This window comes from Primulina tabacum, chromosome 1 (assembly GCF_025594145.1).
Source record: "Primulina tabacum isolate GXHZ01 chromosome 1, ASM2559414v2, whole genome shotgun sequence".
Classification (NCBI taxonomy): domain Eukaryota; kingdom Viridiplantae; phylum Streptophyta; class Magnoliopsida; order Lamiales; family Gesneriaceae; genus Primulina; species Primulina tabacum.
In genome coordinates this window covers 55,060,528-55,078,901 of record NC_134550.1, presented here as the reverse complement: position 1 = coordinate 55,078,901, position 18,374 = coordinate 55,060,528, and the positions used below count along the sequence as shown (strand labels likewise).

At 34.2% G+C, this 18,374-nt stretch overlaps 1 protein-coding gene, 5 non-coding genes and 1 pseudogene across 9 annotated transcripts; all 7 read left to right on the top strand.

Moving 5' to 3' along the window:
• Positions 1-4,734: 4,734 nt before the first annotated feature.
• On the top strand, positions 4,735-11,930 carry LOC142551162 (E3 ubiquitin-protein ligase SIS3-like; annotated as a pseudogene).
• Positions 5,113-5,181, top strand: LOC142521642 (small nucleolar RNA Z267). The gene has a single exon (XR_012814326.1). It is a non-coding gene; the product is annotated as a small nucleolar RNA Z267 (small nucleolar RNA).
• On the top strand, positions 5,255-5,341 carry LOC142521656 (small nucleolar RNA R44/J54/Z268 family). The gene has a single exon (XR_012814337.1). It is a non-coding gene; the product is annotated as a small nucleolar RNA R44/J54/Z268 family (small nucleolar RNA).
• LOC142521646 (small nucleolar RNA Z267) lies at positions 5,646-5,712 on the top strand. The gene has a single exon (XR_012814334.1). It is a non-coding gene; the product is annotated as a small nucleolar RNA Z267 (small nucleolar RNA).
• LOC142521659 (small nucleolar RNA R44/J54/Z268 family) lies at positions 5,853-5,936 on the top strand. Its single transcript, XR_012814338.1, has one exon. It is a non-coding gene; the product is annotated as a small nucleolar RNA R44/J54/Z268 family (small nucleolar RNA).
• LOC142521691 (small nucleolar RNA snoR122) lies at positions 6,380-6,458 on the top strand. Its single transcript, XR_012814365.1, has one exon. It is a non-coding gene; the product is annotated as a small nucleolar RNA snoR122 (small nucleolar RNA).
• Positions 11,931-12,668: 738 nt separating the features above from the next.
• Positions 12,669-17,369, top strand: LOC142551141 (protein DELETION OF SUV3 SUPPRESSOR 1(I)-like). 4 transcript variants are annotated; one of them, XM_075660214.1, is made up of 4 exons: positions 12,671-12,840; positions 14,087-14,215; positions 14,457-14,557; positions 17,083-17,369. In XM_075660214.1, the coding sequence occupies exons 3-4, from the start codon at positions 14,464-14,466 to the stop codon at positions 17,226-17,228; spliced, it is 240 nt and encodes a 79-aa protein (XP_075516329.1). In that variant the 5' UTR covers positions 12,671-12,840; positions 14,087-14,215; positions 14,457-14,463; the 3' UTR covers positions 17,229-17,369. The 4 variants fall into 4 exon arrangements, with proteins under 4 accessions (XP_075516321.1, XP_075516329.1, XP_075516343.1 ...); XM_075660206.1 differs by lacking the exon at positions 14,087-14,215 and having other exon boundaries at positions 12,669-12,840; XM_075660228.1 differs by lacking the exon at positions 14,087-14,215 and having other exon boundaries at positions 14,399-14,557.
• Positions 17,370-18,374: the final 1,005 nt, after the last annotated feature.

Genomic DNA, 18,374 nt, shown 5'->3' with positions numbered 1-18,374 from the left:
ATAGAAGTTGGTGATACACCGAGAACTATCTGGCTCATCCGAGAGCTCGGACCGTGGAGAGGTCAGAAAGAAAAGGAAATTCGGGATAAGAACCATCTCGTGTACATATCCAGATTTGCAACGACGAGGGAAGCTGATCAGACCAGCACATGCTCAAGTGAGCCTGGACTCTCGGCTTATCCAAGATAGTGTAATGAGACTAAGAAGACATAGTCTCACATCGCAATCATATGCCCGACCTTGGTATAGGTGTCATTTTTGGATCCGTAAAAATGAGATACCATATCTCAAAATCATTAGCCTGACAATCACTGCCCATGATAAGGCCATAACAGTATGAGTCATCATGTCTACTGACAAAGGACAAAGCGTGGGCAATTGTCGGCAGACAACATGTGGACAGATACATGTCTAATAAGAAGCAATGTCTAGGTACTATAATCAAAGTCCCATTTTCCATTATAAATGTCCAAGTTTGCTCATTCATTTGATATATTGCATTCTACTGTATTGAATAAATTCTCTATGTCCGGTAGATTGCGTACCCTATTCACCCAATCTGTTCGGATATGATCATATAAGCCGTTGCTAAAATTGTTTGGAAGATATGTTAGTAGGTGGGCATCCTAAATGCCAAAATAGTGCACTGCATGCCCGATGCTATATACGTTGGGGATGGTGAACAGGTGACGTAGCTGCGTGCGCCATATGGCGCAATTGATTCTTTTTGAATCCTAAATGCCAAAATAGTGCACTTCTTGCCCGATGCTGCTTTGGGGATGACGAACATGTGCCGTAGCTGCATGCGCCATGTGCGCCATATGGCGCAATTGATTCTTTTTAAATTCTTATATGGCCAACTTTGTTCTTTTTCTTTTTTGTTTTTACCCTTTTAAATTATTTGTGAATTAAACTTAATTTAAGGGGACATCACGTACGTTGATTAGCCTGACCACGTAATTAAGTTTTAATTAATTACAGTTATTTTAATAAACTTGATTGAATTTAATCATGTTTATATCATAATATAAGTTTTAATTGATTATTGGAACCAATAAAATAATAAATAATAATTCAAGCCTGACATTTTTCTTATTTTGGTATTTTAATAAATTATGAAATATTCAAGAATTGTTATTTTTTTTACGTCGATGGATTAGTGGAGATGGGTTTTAATTCGATGCACAAGTTTAATGATATTCAGAAATTAATATTATATTAAAATAATAATGCATAGGTTCAAAATGACACGAAGAGAGAGTCTTTATCCAAGGGAGGGTCCGTTGAAATTAGGAGGCTGCGAGCATTGGGCTGAGCTCGTTTGCATCGTACGGTTGAAATACTAGCTTTCAAAAAATTCGAATTTCCGATAATTTCTCATTTTAACTCCATTCCAACGGCAAATTAAATTAAAGTTTGGTTTCAAATTCGTAAACAGAATCAAATTAGTTATATATACGAAAATGTAATAAATTATATATCAAATACAAGTTGAATAACGTAATTTTTCTTTTCCCAGTAAACATGTTAGAAGTGAATATAAAGTCAATCAAAAATAAAAAAATTATTTAATGCCGAAAAATAAATAAATTATACGTGTAATATTGGAGACACGATACTAAAATCTACCATATTTTTGCCTATAAGAAAAAAAGAGAAAGTGTATATATTTACCCCGTTGATGCAAAATTAGTTAACTCAATTAATGTTGCACGTACATGTATATATTTGCTTCCAATTAATTATGTTTTCCACTTAGAAATTAATTAACGGATTCGGAGACCTAATATTTTTCACCCGACAATGAAAATACATTACATAGTTTTGAATTTGCACTCAAGAGAGTGCGCTCCACCTCAAAATACACTTCTGGACATGCACTTAACATAAATTAATCCACAGTTGCTCAATATAATTATTACAACTCTAGCTGAAGTAGGTCCTTTCACCACATGTATACTTTAATTAATCCTGGAGACCATTTATCTCAAAATTCAGAAGAGAAGATTGTTCATGTCTGTATTCGCATAATTCCTCATGTTCAGAGATGCACAACTGAAATATGAAGTTTACAAAATATTAATGGTCACGCCAAAAGAGTAATCCATCACATAACTGTGAACTTGAACTCTAGAACTATGTTAAGATCACGAGCCTAACTACACACCAAAACTAACTCAAGGCGAGAGGATTGTCCGAGTTTTTACATACAACTCTGAAGAATTTAATTCATTTGATATGAAATATCTAACAGAACCGTAAAGTTGGTCCTCGTTACTTATTCAAGAGGCTCATGTATATTTCTTTAATGAACACAACACACTCTTCACAGTCACACTCTACCATTCGACACCCACAGCACTCACGCGTTCCTTATAGCTAGAATTCAGGATTGAAGTACGTACCTGAAATACGCCGGAGATCGATTAGTTCAGCAGTCGGGACAGCCTCTTCCAACTTGTGTTCTTGGAGTGTGGCGATTATTAGCCCCAGACCCTGGATAGTCATCCACCTCTATTTCCATCAGTCTTCTCTTTTTTGTGTTTAACTCCCACCTTTCACCTTTATTTTCCTGCATATTTAAACTTCTCTTGAGTGATTTTTTTTTAATGAATACTCCGACTACTGCAACTACATCCACTTATATGTAACTTAATAGTATGTATCTTTAAACTGTTTAGGATTACGTATGATTTTTGAATTTGATGTAAACTAACTTAAAATTTAAGTCATAAAAAAGAAGAAAGATCAAGAATAGTATTGCCAAGAAAATTAAGGCACTCTTTGATTCATACACGAACAATATTTATCAAGCACATTATACATACCATGTCTGCAACTGACCTATAACTTTGAGATTTCTGCACCAGATTTCCACTTCCTGCAAATAAGAGATCAAATTTCATACAAAATCATCAGCAACTATGTATTCAAGATTTACGAGGGAATTAATTCAAAAGTATTTATGTTAAAAATTGGTAGCTAGCTTACTTGTAAATGGGATTGCTCCACTCAATCCAAGAATGCAAGAAAAGCACAAAAAAACCAGCAATACTCGAGCACTAGAAGTATTATCCATGAATGCGGAAGCAAATTTGAACCATACGCACTCACAAAATCTTATATATATATATAATATATCCCTGCATAGGAAATTTCTATAATATGAATAAAAAATGGGTGGAATATTTTATATATTTAATTTAATTATAGGGCAGTGGGACTGGTTGCTGCAACAAAATGAAAGAAAGTCAAAAAGGGTGTTGTCATGCTGCACAAGTCATCATCGCCATCATGCATGTGGATACGTACTATTTAATATGTATGTGGTGAGTGTTGGGAGTATTTTTCATTCAAAAATAATTTATTTCAGTTTTAATTTTTTTTTAAAAAAAATTATTTCATCTCGAATATAACAATTAATTTTTAATCTATCTATGTTTAATATTTTGGAGTACTTGTGAAATAATATTCTTACTATTAAAATTTAAATTATACATGTCTACTCAGGTCTCGAACCCAATACCAGTACTCGGATTAAAATGACCCGGTATTAAAAAGAATATTCGGAACTGGGTTACCGGATCTTGTATTCGATCCTCACCAGATTTTTACTAGGTTGGCTATTCTCAATGTAATTGGGTCGGGCATAAAATTCATGACATTTTCTTAAAAGTAATTATTTTCGGGCCTAAGGGCACCCACATTGGTTGGTTAATGGGTGTTAATAACACCCATTAATTTTCGCCAGCAAGAATTAATAATCTTGGCTGACATGGCAGCCAAAAATTCATTAGAATGAACGGCGTTATTTCGAAATTTGCGACGGTTTTTCGTAAACCATCTCAACTATGCGACGGTTTTTCGTAAACCGTCGCAAAGTGAAAAGCGTATGTTTTTTTAAAAAAAAGGTCGCTATCTGCGACGGTTTTTTAACACCCGTCGCTATGTGCGACGGTTTTTCAAAAACCGTCGCTAATTATCACCAACGGCTATTTTCAAACGGCAAAATTATGCACCAACGGCTATATTCGAAATTACTCACTGTATATACTAATCAATTTCTACAAATTCATCCCACAACATTTATCTTTTCATATTTTTAAGCCAAATGAGTGACAATAGTCAGAACTCACAAAATCGACCTCGATTTGTTTCTTCTACACAATATCCACCACAATTTCCAAATTGGCCGTTTGTTTCAAATTTCCAAGGTTATGAAAATCCTTCGAATCATCCAAATTACACCTCCCGAGCTCCGTATCCACTGCCTACACCTGAATATTGGAATTAAGTTATTTTTAAAATAATAATACTATTTATTTTTAGTAATATTTGTTGTAAAGTTTTAAAAATATTAGAAAGATATTGAAATATTAAAAATAAAAAAAATGAGTAAGTGGACAGTGGGACCCATAAATAATGAAAGTTGAAATTAAATGAATGTGGGTGTGTGTTAATAATTGGGAAGTGTTAATGTAATGAATATGTGGCTCGTGGACCCCATCATTTTTGATGAGATGGAGAGTTATTAACATGGATTAATTTCGAAGGATGCGGATGTCCTAATAGAACTGGGCTTGGATCCAGCCCAACTTTCGTGTACAAAAGGGTAATTTCTGTAACTCTGGCTCGGGTCTGGAAACCCTAGCCGCGAACTCCCGGTCAAAATCGACGCATTCATACAATTTTCCTCTCTATATATACATATGCTCATTTTGTAGCGGCTAATCATAAACCCTAATTCTGAGAAATCTAAACGAGCCCGGATCCGCCTTCGTCGGCCGCTCTTCTCTGTTTAAGTGCTCGGTAACTTTTACCTTTTTGAGATCCAAGTTATTTTCTGATAATTGGATCATCTATTTCTATGTTTTGTTAAATTTCTTTCGCATTTGATTTTTAAATACCATTTTTAATCTGGGATCCTCGAATTGTGTGGAAATGATGTGATGATTTATTCGTCATACTTCTCCTGGAGAAAGATTAATTTTTTTATTGGAAATCAGAATATCTTATTCCACTGTTCCTTTACGCAATGATAAGTTTAAATATAAGTATTTATTTATTTTACTTTATAATTTCATGCGTTAAGGATAGTTCAGTTTGTTCTGTGTCCTGCCTGTGATGGTGTTAAATATACTTTGAGCTATTCGCTATGAAAATCTTATTAAGCTGAGGCTTTGACGCATTTGACGTTTTTAACTATTATGAATTTGCATTCCTTTTTTTAGAAATGTTGTTTATGTTTTAATTCTTAGCAAATGATGATAAAATAGACAGGGACATCAGAGCTCCATTGGAGGAAGATGACTATGTCTAATGGGAATCTCTCTTATGCTATGTTAATTCATTTTCGATTTTACACTTCTCTCTAGGTTTTTTAGTTCATGGCATATGTTCCTTTTTATGGTCAAAAGTCAAAACTATTTACAATCTTTTATCGATTACATAAATATCTACCAAAAGCTATACCCGGTGCTTAAAATAACACCAGTTTTCAAGTCATTGCAATCCAACTTGCCGGAAAAATTAGCATTATGAATCTCAGATTTATCCAGTATTTGAATCCATTGTGATGCTTGGCAATAAACATTTTTTTATGTTATGCATTATATGTAGTAACAAACATCTTGTGAAGTTCTATATTGGTGCCAACGATGGTGTTAAATATATTTTGATTTACTGTGAAAATATTGTAATCTGAGGCATCAAGTTCAACATTTTTTTAAGATTATGTTGTGGCCTTTAGGTATTGTTCATATTGGTTGTGACTTTGCACATTGATCACCCTTGTTTTCTATTTTCTTGATAACGCTTTTTAGGTGGTTTTTATCAATTCAAGTCGGTTAGTTAATGCAAGTGATGATAAACAGACAGGGACATCAGAATTTCTTAAGAAATTGATTATTTGTCGTTGGGAATCTCTCTGATGCATTGATTTACACGATCTTGTGTATGTTTGATTATGTGCATTTTTCTTTAGTTATAATTTATTTTTATCAAATTTGAGACGCACTTGAAAATTTTGAAATGTCTGGTTATTGGTTTCTGTTGCTTTGCCTATTGCAACGGCTTCTGAAGTATTTAGTTGTGCTTTCATGCTTCATGTATTTTTGCATCGAAACACAGTCGGTGATGTATACATCACATAACCATGAGTTCGTTCACTTTGATTATACTTTTGAATCATCGCAACTGAGGCTGTGACGCCCTTCTTTTCTTGGACCACTCTCTTAAATAATTGTTTTCTTCCATTCAAATTTATATTTGATTTGAAAATGCTGATTGTAGTCTCTGATTCTTATAAATTAATTGGTGTACTTGTTTTGTTCTGCTTGGATTTCATCTTACACAGCGCCCCTTTAGATACTGAAAGATTTGCCGATGATGTATTAGCTATTTGCACGTATTATCAGAAATGGCAGTGTTGATATTTGATTGTCACTACCTCTGAGGCAAGTCAAGGATGCTGGAGTATTAGTTTATTATGCTAGCGGAATAATAATCTGCTGGAGAGTTCCATTTTTAGCGAATTATTTTTAAAATATCATATAAATAATATATTTTCTGTAAATAGCAAATATTTCTGAGCCAGATTGACCCTGGTGGCAGATTTTGCTCGTGTATATTTTTTAAGTAGGGAGATTTTGACAATAAGACTTTGTCAATTTTATTTGTTTTTTTAAAATAGGTCTCTACAGTTTAATGAGAAGCTTATTTTTCGTAAAAAGCAAAAAATTATATAATAAAATATCCCTAAATTGTAGGGTAGTCCTTTAGGGTGTCAGATGAATTTAGGGTCTTTTTGTGTTTTAGCTGTATTGAAAAGCAAGACTCCCTCAAACTCTCCCTTAATCTATCTAGGCTTAGTTAGTTTGATTGTTTCTCTAAAGGTGGCCTCATTCCAGAGAGCCTGTCTTTTTAGAAAAAAACATACACTGGACCTTTTTTTCCCAGAAAAACCCTTATGTGTGGTTGCTGTGAGGGGAATTTTGGGAAATGGGGATGTCAAAACCTTCGTTTGACCAATCATATTTGGTCAAATTAAGTTATAATTTTGTTCAATTTTTTTAAATAATTGTAGGAGAGTTATATATTTTTTTTAAAAAAAAAGGGTTTGACGAAAGTTAATTTGATAATTATTTTTTGTATGTTTTTAACTGCCCTGATTTGGAACATTTAAATTCCTAATTTTTGTGATATTATGAAATTTTAACAACCATTTATAAAATATATGTGTGGTTGGATATTTTGTTATTTTAACTTGGTTAATTGTTTTTTTAAAAATAATTTCCCCAAGTGTATTGTAATACATTAAGAGCAAATGATCAATAGATCTTCATCCAAATAGTTAAATGTGTATACTGTTTTTGTCAGGCTGATTATTTTTGTCTGCTTACACAAAAAATGTTTCTGCCTAGGTCCACATGTTTTTTGGATGAAATTCGTTAAAAAAACATTGAAAATCAGGAACAAATATATGATTTTTCAGAACTAAATGTTTTAGATATGTTAATATATGATTTTGGGAACCCATATATGTATAACAAATTTTGATATTAATGAAACATCTTTTTTGGATGAAAATTCGGTACAAAACTTTGAAAAATAGCTATTAATATATGTTATTTTAATACTAAATGTTTCAGAATTATTATGAGTATCCAAATATGTATAATAAATTTTGGTGTTAATGACATGTCTTTTGTCGGATGAAAATTTGTTGCAAAACATTGAAAATCTGGTATTGATATATGATATTTGAATATTAAATGCTTTAGATCAAACATTGATATTTGATTTTCGAGTGCCCAAATACGAATTTTGGTATTAAAGACACATGTTTTTTCATGTGAAAATGGGTACAAAACATCATTAAAAATATGGTACTGATGTATGATATTTGAGCACACAATCAAGTGTAGAGAGTATTGATATTAATATAATTGTTTCAATTTTATACTCAAAATTTTATTTTTTGTACTAAATCTAAAACAATTTGTTTTGTAATATTATATATATGTTCCAGATTTTCGATGTTTTACATTGAATTTCATCGAAAAATAAATGTGGGTTCCTGGAGTACATAAACATTTTTTGTGCGACTCCATAAAAAAGACACATTTAATTATGTTGTTGGATATTTAAAAGCAAGTCTCAAATATATTAAAGGAGTTAGTTTTTCAAATTGAAAAGTTGACCGATGTGAAATAACTCTAAGGTTATATAAGTTAGATAACCAAGATTATAAAGAGTTCATTTTTTATTGTTGCATGTTTTGTCCAATTTGTTCTTCATATATGTGTAATCGTGGTTATTTTGGGTTACATGAAAATATTAAACAAAGCAGTGTACAATTTATTTAAAAATAATTAAATTTGGCAATAGACTGGCCTGATGATTAGCTAAGAAAGAACGGAGATTCGAATGGCGTTCTTTTGTTGAAGCCTGGGAAAATTAGCTGGGCTCCAAAAGCGTTATATGTAATTAATGTTTCTATTGTCGATGAAGGCGTCTGCATCCAAATGTGATTTTTCCATTTATTATTATTTTATATGCTTTCTGGTATATTTTATTTTATAATAATAATGTTATTTTTTACTATTAAAATTTATATATTTAATTATGATGAGCTGCTTTAGTTAGAATTTGAAACTCTTAGATTCTGGGTATTTAAGCTGAGGAGGGTTTGAATTTTTTAATGGAAGAGTGATGTCTGAAGTGTGGCTGTTTGCTGGTACAAGGGAATCTTCTTGTCTATGCTGGCAACTAGTATGTATCTTTTCATTGACTTCAAGTTTTTAGTTCATGTTAAATCTTGGATTCAAATATATTAATACTTTGTTTTCTTATTTCAGTCGTTTTATGTTAATTAGGGTATGAAAATCTACTAGTTTTAATATTACTCCGCTGGTTATTACATGTACTATTCCTCAACTGTTTCATTAGAATTATTGTGGCAATTAATGGAAGAGATATCACTTATGTATTCATCCATTTCACATATGGATTGTGGTAAGCGATCTTCATGCTTTTAGTAAATTTATAACTCGAAATAATGTGTGTTTTTCCTCTCTTTATCAGGTAGACTATACGGTAGTGTTTGTTTTTTGGCTCTTGATGTTGTAGATAATGGGCTGGCTGCTGGGATGGAATTGTAATGCCTTTTTTTCCTCGTTCAATCTTGGCAATTTAATTTTCTAAATAGTCGTGGAATTTCTAATAATTTGCTATATAGGTTTTCTGAATCTCTATTTTATGGCATGCGTTCCTTGCATAATACTTCTCTCATCCTTTTGCTAACCTTAAAAGTACCATGCTTTTATAAAAGTCTCCTATTAGCAAGTTGTGTTAAGCTATAAATTTGTACATAACATTGACTTACAACTTCGGATTTACGTGTTAATTTTCCTCGCACCTTTCTGTTTCTTCAAGTTGTTTCCTGTAACTAGTGGTATTATTCTTTTTACGATATTTGTCATGGCCATAGGGATCTTGGTTGGCAGCAGAGATATGTATGTTTTTGTGGAAGGATTTCCGTTCTTGCCTTGGACTATCATTGGTACCCTATGGTTCACTAACTCAAGAGATTGTATAAGCTGTTTTAATTTCCTCTTTTGAGTACGAACTAATGGATCGTATGCCATACCAGAAATAGAAATAACTTCGGGAACCATGTCCAGTTGCCTGAAGAAGGTCAGAAGTGGGGTTTCCTTATTTGGCTGCTGTTCAGCTATTGTGGACTTGTGTGCATTGCCGGTATCCGTATAGGAATGGTCAGTTAACTGATCGTTATTTTGAGCTTTCGTCTTTGCTTAATGAGGCATTATATCTATCTGTTCACATGGTGTATGTAACTTTTTCTTCGAGTCTATATGGCTAAAAACTTATAAGCTATTTAGAACAGCTTATAAGGTGTTCAAAACTGTGTGATAATCTAAATAAGCTGGTATTATCTTATAAGATCAATAATGCTGGTTTATATTTAAGATCTTGTAATAAGTTTTATTCAAAATAGTCTCAATATTTATTCTTTTATTCTAAATTATTCTCAGATCCATTTTATTCACTTTTTTTTCTGCCTTCTGATTATTTGATTTGTTTTCTCTCCCCTCTTGATTTTTTTTGCTTTCTATGAAAACTTATTTTTTTACAAACACGGAACGAAAATAATTTTAAAATAATTTGTAAAAGTTTATAAGTTACTAAAATATCTCACAAGCTTTAGTAGCTTATAAGATGCTCAAAACAAGTTTGGGCAAGCGAGTCTTCTTTACATGATAAACCATTATTTTAATTTTTATACTATTTGATGTGTTGAAACTTTTACTCTCACTTCAGGTTTTGGCTGACATGGTTCGAGTGCCAGATTGGGCGCTGGTGGCTGCAGGCCAAGAAATGAGAGGGATGGGCCAAAATGCCGCTGCATACCAACCTGGACCGTACTTGACCCCGGCTCAGGTTAAAAGTTTTTGATTTAAAGAACTAGAAAGCGAGGTTTCGACTCAATTTGATTTGCTTGTCTTACCAACTATATCAATGGCCGTCTTGAAACATGGTTTTCTCAATGTTCTGTAATTTAATCTCTCTCTGATATTGATTTTGAAGCAAATATTTTAAATCCATCAAAATTTTGCTTCCAACTTTATTCTTTCATTCACTTCATGTTATTACCTTTCTTTGTAAATTGTTGTTTCAACGTATAGAAAGAAGCTGTGGAGGCTCTTGTTCAAGAACTTCCAAAGTTTAGGCTGAAGGCGGTTCCTACAGATTGCAGCGAGTGTCCTAGAGTTTTATGTCGGAGATGAGGTGAGTTTATCTATGTTCAATCAAGATAATATTCTGAGCGATGATAGCTGATACTGCACAATATAATAGTCTCATTCTACTTTAGCAACATGCTAGCTGACAGCTGTTAAGATTCTGTTATCTTGTGATTATTTTGTCGTCATTTTATTATATTGGGAGCAACAATTGAATCTAGTGTCACGCGTGATTAACATTACGTTGCATCAATTGAAACCAAAATGTGTGTTTCATCTATTGTAGTAGAATTTAAAAGATTCGAATTGCTATCACACTTAGTTTTTTATATACTTGGTTCTACATTATTCAAGTGTATTCTAGTCGAGAATGAAAATTAGAACTTCTCTTCCCTGGAATTATAGCTGATAATACGAGACAGGCGTGATATTCTACGAGTACTTGCGCAAAATTCCTCACTGGACACGATGCAGGTTCTGGGTCTTCCTTGTGCCCACAATTTTCACGTGGAATGCATCGACAAGCGGCTTCGGCTAAATATGAAATGTCCTAGATGCCGGTGTTCGGTCTTTCCGAACCTCGATCTAACGGTATTATCTGGCATCCAGGCTGATTCAGAGAGGTCGTCTTCCAATGTTCTCACAACAACTCGATACTCGAGAAATCAACCTCATAGTCAGTTCTATCTTTCGATGTTCCAAGGCTTGATGCGCGCTGTCGGCTCAGAGAATTCTTTGTCTGGCAGTGAGACAAACTGTGGCGAAACCGAGGCAAACGGAGGGCCACTAGCAGCAACTCGCAACGTGGAATTTGCAGAGCCTGTGCAGGTTATGATCGAAGGGTCTTAGCCTCGTCACTCCCCCGTATCTTCTTTAGTACTCAAACCACCTGGGATTCAAGAATTTGGTATGACTTGGGGCTCTGATTCCTTTTTCGTGCTTGTTTGGGACATGTTTTTTGTTCAGAGGTACCTACATATCCTCAGAGGGGCACTTTCATGCCTGGCCAAGGTGTTTTTACCTGTATTGTACACATACATTGTCAATGTGCGTGACGTATTTCAACACTATGTTTTGAATGTTAAATGTTTTTACAAAAGCCATCAGATGCCATCTTCTTGACTTGGCTGGTTTAAAATTATATTATCTTATTGGATTTGAACTTCACTTTTTGATCACTGGTATCAAGCTTTGCCAGCCATTTTACTCGAATTAATGATTAAAATTACCTGCAGTGTGTTTGGTACCACGAACCCACGATAGCATAATTGATTGATTGATTCATAAATTTGGTTTATATGCTTCTTTTTAGCTAATTTTATATGTTTATTTGTGTTTCTTTCAACATCCAAAAAAAATTATTCAAATATTTTAAAGTTATCTTGAACTAATCTTATGTTAGGGTAATGTTTTGAAAAAGTGTTTGTGTATTTTGTTTAATTTGAAAAAAAAAATTATAGAAAAATTTCATAATTTCTTTCTTAAATTAGTTGTGAACACAAATACTATTTAAGTATTATTTGAACATTTTTTTCAGTCTTAAAAAGTATTCGTTTAATTGTGGTATAAGCACTGTTATAGTGCTCTAAAATTTTCTAATAAAGAAAGGGTATGAGTTCGAGTTGAAATAATATTGGCATCAACGATTATATATTTAAATATGATTTTTTTTTTTTAAATGAAAATGTAATGCGATGATTTTAAATGCATGTGAATCCAATGGGATAATTGTAGTCCTTCAAACCGAGCCCAAATATTATAGTTTATATGTAACAACCATGTCCACTCGTCATATTTAAAGTTATCGGTTTATAATCGAGTCGAGTCGAGTCGAATTTTTAAATTTTTGAGTTTGATATGTTTATAAAGCTCGAGCCAATGTTCTATTATATCAAAATGTGATTGTAGCATAATTCGGGCCCGAGAAAACATACCCTGTCAAACGGGCTAAGCAGGATTGGGCGTTTTTTGGTGACTAGTGGCCTCTGCTTAATCACCCATCTCCGTACCACCTTTGATTTCACTTCACAGTCTCTCTTAATCAAAAGCAGCGGCGCTCGGAAGCAGCACCGAAATTGTAAGCTAAGATATTCTTCGTTTCTATTTATGCATTATTTCTCCGTCTTCGATCCTTGTTGTATTGAAAACGATAACTTGTGATCCATAATTTTCTAATAAGACTAATGTAGATGCATGCGGGGTTTGGTGAATTTATTGGAGCAATGAAATATATTCCAGATTTGGATCGAAAACAAGAAAAAAGTGGAACGATTTTTTTTCGGATTGAACAGAAATTTCTGTCCTGTTTTACACGACAAAGAAATTTGCTGCGGAGCCTAATCCGGCGCCTGGCTGCGCCCCGCCCCATCTTCAATTTGATGAACTTGAACCCTAATCATGTTCCTTTTATTGTTTTGAGAACCATGTTCTATTTTTCCAGTGAAAGAGTGTAGTAGAGGAACTAACCCTTTACGCACTACATTCAAGCTCGCCACTTTTTAGCTACGGAGCGCACCTCTATTATACGTGTAAATCTCTGTATCTATCATACTCGTCCATTAATCTTTGGTTGCGTTTGGATTAGTTCATTTGGCTGATTTGGATTTGGGGACAAAGGGATTTGGTATTTGAAATCAGCAGATATGGCCCATTACTAATTTCAGCAGATTTGAAATGCCTCTTCTCACCCCATCATTTCAAATCCATTTCTTATATTTTTCTTCTAAATCGGCTGTTCTTGTCTCCCGATTTTCATCGCAACTACCGCCTAGAGTAAGATTTTCTTTTGCGGTTTTCAATTCCACTTCCACGGTCTACTGTTGGACTCTGGATTCCGTATTGAAAAATAATGTTTGATTTCGAATTGCACAAGTTGGATTTAGTGGGCAAGATTATGAGGTTAGGATTGCCGTTGTGCACACAACTTGATGCTAAAATTTATGTGCAAGATAGAAGAATCCCCACCTTGAGGGGGAGTTTTACACTTAATTGGTAATTAGTCAATAGTTAGGAAAGTAAATATCTTAACCTCAAGTAACTGTATTTATCCTTTATATAGGTAAGTACTGTAAATACGGGACATAGAACAAAAATTCTTTATGAATGGAAATTTCCACACCCTCTGTTCCTTTGTGTTCTTAGTTGTAATATCTCCGATGTTGGGATAGTTTTATACCACTACACAAATAGGATTTCTTAATAATTTACACCAAATACAATACACAAATATGTTTTTCTTAATAATTTACATCAAATACAACAATTTTTTTTTACGTTTGATTAATTATCTATGCATTTCGTTTCATAATCACTCCATAATCTAGTACATGGTGCGATCATGCTGCTATATGATGTTATTTGTGCTTCTGTTATCACATCCCTAAAGCACGAGTTCCAACTAAATTTCCCCTCAATGGTTAGAAAAGCTATATCCAAATCTGCGGTGTCATCTGGTAAGTTGATTCCTTTCGTATTTCTCAGGTTCTCTAGTATCTGTGAATTTGCAAACAACATGATAATGACCACGACAAGCTAGGTTTCGGAATAGGTTTTGAACTGAACTTTTTGATTTATTTTGTGTACTATGCGTTGAATACATGTGGATGCTGTAAATATATGTTTCTGTTTTTTGGTAGAGACTTGCTTCAAATGATGTTATGTGTTGGGATACAGAAGTTTTTATACATTACACAGAGTAGGAATGTCGACTGAACAACCAAAGCCAACAACAGAAGAAGCGAAAATTGATCTATTTGAAGACGATGACGAGTTTGAGGAGTTTGAAATTGATTACGGTAAAATTCTAATCCTTTCCCTATATTTTATGTATTCATAAGGGTTTTACAATCTTTTATTTGATATGGCATATTTTATAGTTGGGTTTGACAGTTTTGAATGTTTTCTTTTCAATTTGTTGATGGCTGGCGTTCTCGTGATTGAAACTTGTTTCGTAGGTTGAGATTTGTCCAAAGTATGCAAAATTGATTTCTCTATCCTATACACGTTATTTGATTATGGACATAGTTGTCAATGGAAAATCATGTGTAGCGCCGCGTAGCGCAAAGGTTTCCCGTGGCTATAACACATAGCGAATAGCGTAGCGAGGACTATTTGAAAGTAATGCGTCACAAGTATGTAAATATATAATATATAGCATACAGTAACATAAATTCAACAGTTCATGCTTAAGTAACAAATATATAAGTTTAAAACTTATAAAACCTCAATTCTAAAACTAGAAAAACATAATCTAAATTCATTTTCTTCATCAAGATCGAGACCATCTTCTTTATTTGAAATTGCATAACGCTCAACATCATTTTCTTCACTTTCTTCATCAAAGTCGAATTCATCATCTTTATCTGCAAGATTAAGTGTGGTAAATGTTTTTATTGGTCTTTCCCTCTAGATCTAGATGTGGCCGCCTTCGAGCTTTCTATAGGTGTAGATGCGGTCGCCTTTGAGGCCCGCGTAGATGTATGGGTTGCCTTCGAGGCCCTTTTGGATTTCTTCAATGTATAAGGAGCTTCATCTACTCCAACAACATCTGTAACATCTTGCCAACTCAAATCATCACCATCATTAACAACCATTCATTGTCATCATCTATTTCACTCATTATTATAGGATCGATGGTATCACGACTATCGCATCTACGTCTCAGAGCTCTGTTGTACTTAATGCACATCAAATCATTCAGGTGTTTTTGCTCCAATCTATTCATTTTCTTGGAATGAAGCTGCATTTATTTATATAAATTTGGCGGCCGACAACCCGAAGTCCGGCGAGCTACGAGCAAAAGAAGAGGAGAAGCAGTGGAGAATTGTAGGGTTTATGTTATGGTTGATTGGGAGAAGCAGAGAAGATTGAAACAGAAGAGGAGAAGCAGAGTTGAATCGAAATAGAATTGTGCCTAAAAATTGTGCAAAATGAGCCTACAAAACATGCGTTACTTTTTAAAAAAAATGTTATATAGCTTTGCTTTACGCTATCGCCTCAAACGCTATCGCGATAATAGCGACAATAGTGATCGCTACTTTGAAGTGCAGTGCGCATAGCGTCCCGTATCCATGGAGCTTCGCTTCGCGTCGCTACGTGCAATGCGAGCGCTACGCTCGCTATTGACAACTATGATTCTGCATTTGTTTTATTTAGTTTGCTTGCTTATGTTTCTGGGAGATGAGAGTTTTTTATTGCATACGGTGAGAAAATAGGCTGTTGGATGGGTACTTCGTACTTGTTAACTTTGAGAATTGGTTCTGAGGTGGTGTGTAGTCCTCGAGGCATGTTAAGGATAAATGTTTCATCGACAGATGCAAGCAAATGTTGAAAGATAAAGATAAGATTTGTTGAAGGCACATATCTTAATAATGGCGAGCTGCTAGAGCTTCATCAATTAGCATTTAATACATTTATTTGTGATCGATGGCTCGCAGATTTTGTAAAGTATTTACCGGTTGTAAAGCTTTCCTGGTGTCACAAGTCTCAACATTTGTGGTAACTTCAGAATAAAATGAAACAGGTGCATAGTGACGATTTTAGGTAAAAAGAAGATGGCAAAAGCAATGATCTGGAGTTGCATCTAATTCATTTCTTGTCCAACGACCTTTTTCATACCATTCATTCGAAAAGGACATTCATGTTCACGATCCAACTCCAACTTATGTCTGCTCCTGGGCCTTGAACAGACTGGCCAAGTCATTCCCTGTCATCCTATCCTTGCCTTTATTTCAGTCCTACAACCAATATGTCAATCCCTTCATTAGGTTTTACTGTCATTGTCCATTGATGATCAGGATTCATTTACCACATTGGACGTTTATATGAAATTTTAGGGATGCTTAGCATAATGGCAAAAGTTAATGATATGGTCATGTATGAATTGTCAGCTCATATGTTTTCATTGACTTGGTTCTTATTTGAACTATCTGACAAATAAGATGAATGAATAGCGAATCACCATGGTCAACTCTTTTTTTCTCTTGTATTTATGGAAATAGAACAAAATCATACTTCGATGATTGGTATTTTTTTGTTCAGTTTTTTACTACTCTTTATTTGTACTGAGGTGATAATTTCTGTAACTAGATTGTATAAGGAATTGGCGGTTAATTGATGTTTGCTCGGTGGTCTTTTTTCTTCTAGCTTTCTTCTCAACCCTTCTCAACCCTTCTTTTAGTGGAATATTGAAGTAATGGGCGTGTGGAAGTTGGGACTCAATCATGGAGACTCCAACTTAGTTTTTTGAATGAGACTCAGAATTCATCTTGTACTATTTTGTGTATTTCTGTTTATATGCCCGTGGCAATGAATTTTTTAGATTTGGAGGACAAAGAAGAAGGCAAAGAAGCGCTGCAGCAATGGGAAGATGATTGGGATGATGATGATCTAAATGATGATTTCTCCTTGCAGCTAAGAAGAGAACTAGAGGGGAACACTGAGAAGAACGAGGCCAAGTCTACATGACTTTATTCATTTTAGTATTTCTCTGATGTGAAACTTTGCCGTATAGATATATACCATCTTCAAGGCCTTATTTTGTTTCGCCAAAACAATGTTGTTTGCTGTATTTCTGATTGCAAACTTTTACCAGACATGACTTTTGAAGTTGCAAAGATTTGGCATGCTCTTCATCTGTGAGCAATTGAGCAAAGTACAACGAATATGTTAACATGGATTGTCAATTTGTGAGCAAATTTGACATCGTCCAAACGGTCTGTCAACATGGATTGTCAATTTGTGAGCAAAAAGTTGATGTGATAATGTTTTTTTAAAATCTTTTGACTGAGTGCTTTGAGTAACGGGTTCTTGTAATAAGATGTACATTTTTGAATTCATGTGGATGATGCTAGTGATGAATATCATTAATCTTGATATTTGGATTTTGTGGTGGAGAATCTCTTATAATAGACATTTATTTGAACTGATTTCGATATTTCTATACTCTCATGTGGACAATGGTCCACGAGAGATTATGCTTTCTTCATTTAATATGCGGTTTCTCAAACGTAAAATCTTTTGGATAGGGTGGAATTATAGACTAGGGTATCCATTTGTTGTCATATATATCAAAGAGAAAATATCTTCCTAATGCCATCAACTTTAATATTTCGATCTCCCTTTTAACTAACACACAATGTGACGATGGTGGTGGACCAACGCATTTTCTGCATTTGGTAACGTGTCCAAATATACTTTTCAACAAGCTGAAACGGCCAAAAAATAAAGTTGAAAATCCTACAAACCAAGAATCCTACAGACCTAGACGACTTCGATCCCATAATGGCTTTTCAAAACCAACCTCAGTGACTTGTTTAACGAATAGAAGGCACTAGTGAATAAGATGCTAAATAGCGAAGACTCGAAAAAGATGTCGAGCAGAAATATTTCTGGGGTGGTGGTAGTCATCGATACTGTGTGGAAACATATCGTAGATCATTAAAAAAAATGTGATCAATGTCAAAAGTCATATGAACGGACTGTTCGCGTTCCGCCATGCACTTGTAGCCTACCATGTTTACAAGCCTAAATTCATGAGCGACGAGCTCTTTTTTCCCTCTTCCTCAAACAATTCCTCAGAACGGTGGTGGCGCTGGACAAATTTTTAATTAA

Coding starts and splice junctions, on each gene's coding strand:
- LOC142551141 (XM_075660206.1), top strand. CDS start 14,464: ATGTCGACTGAACAACCAAAGCCAACAACAGAAGAAGCGAAAATTGAT. Junction 14,558..17,082: donor GGAGTTTGAAATTGATTACG/GTAAAATTCTAA, acceptor TGAATTTTTTAG/ATTTGGAGGACAAAGAAGAA.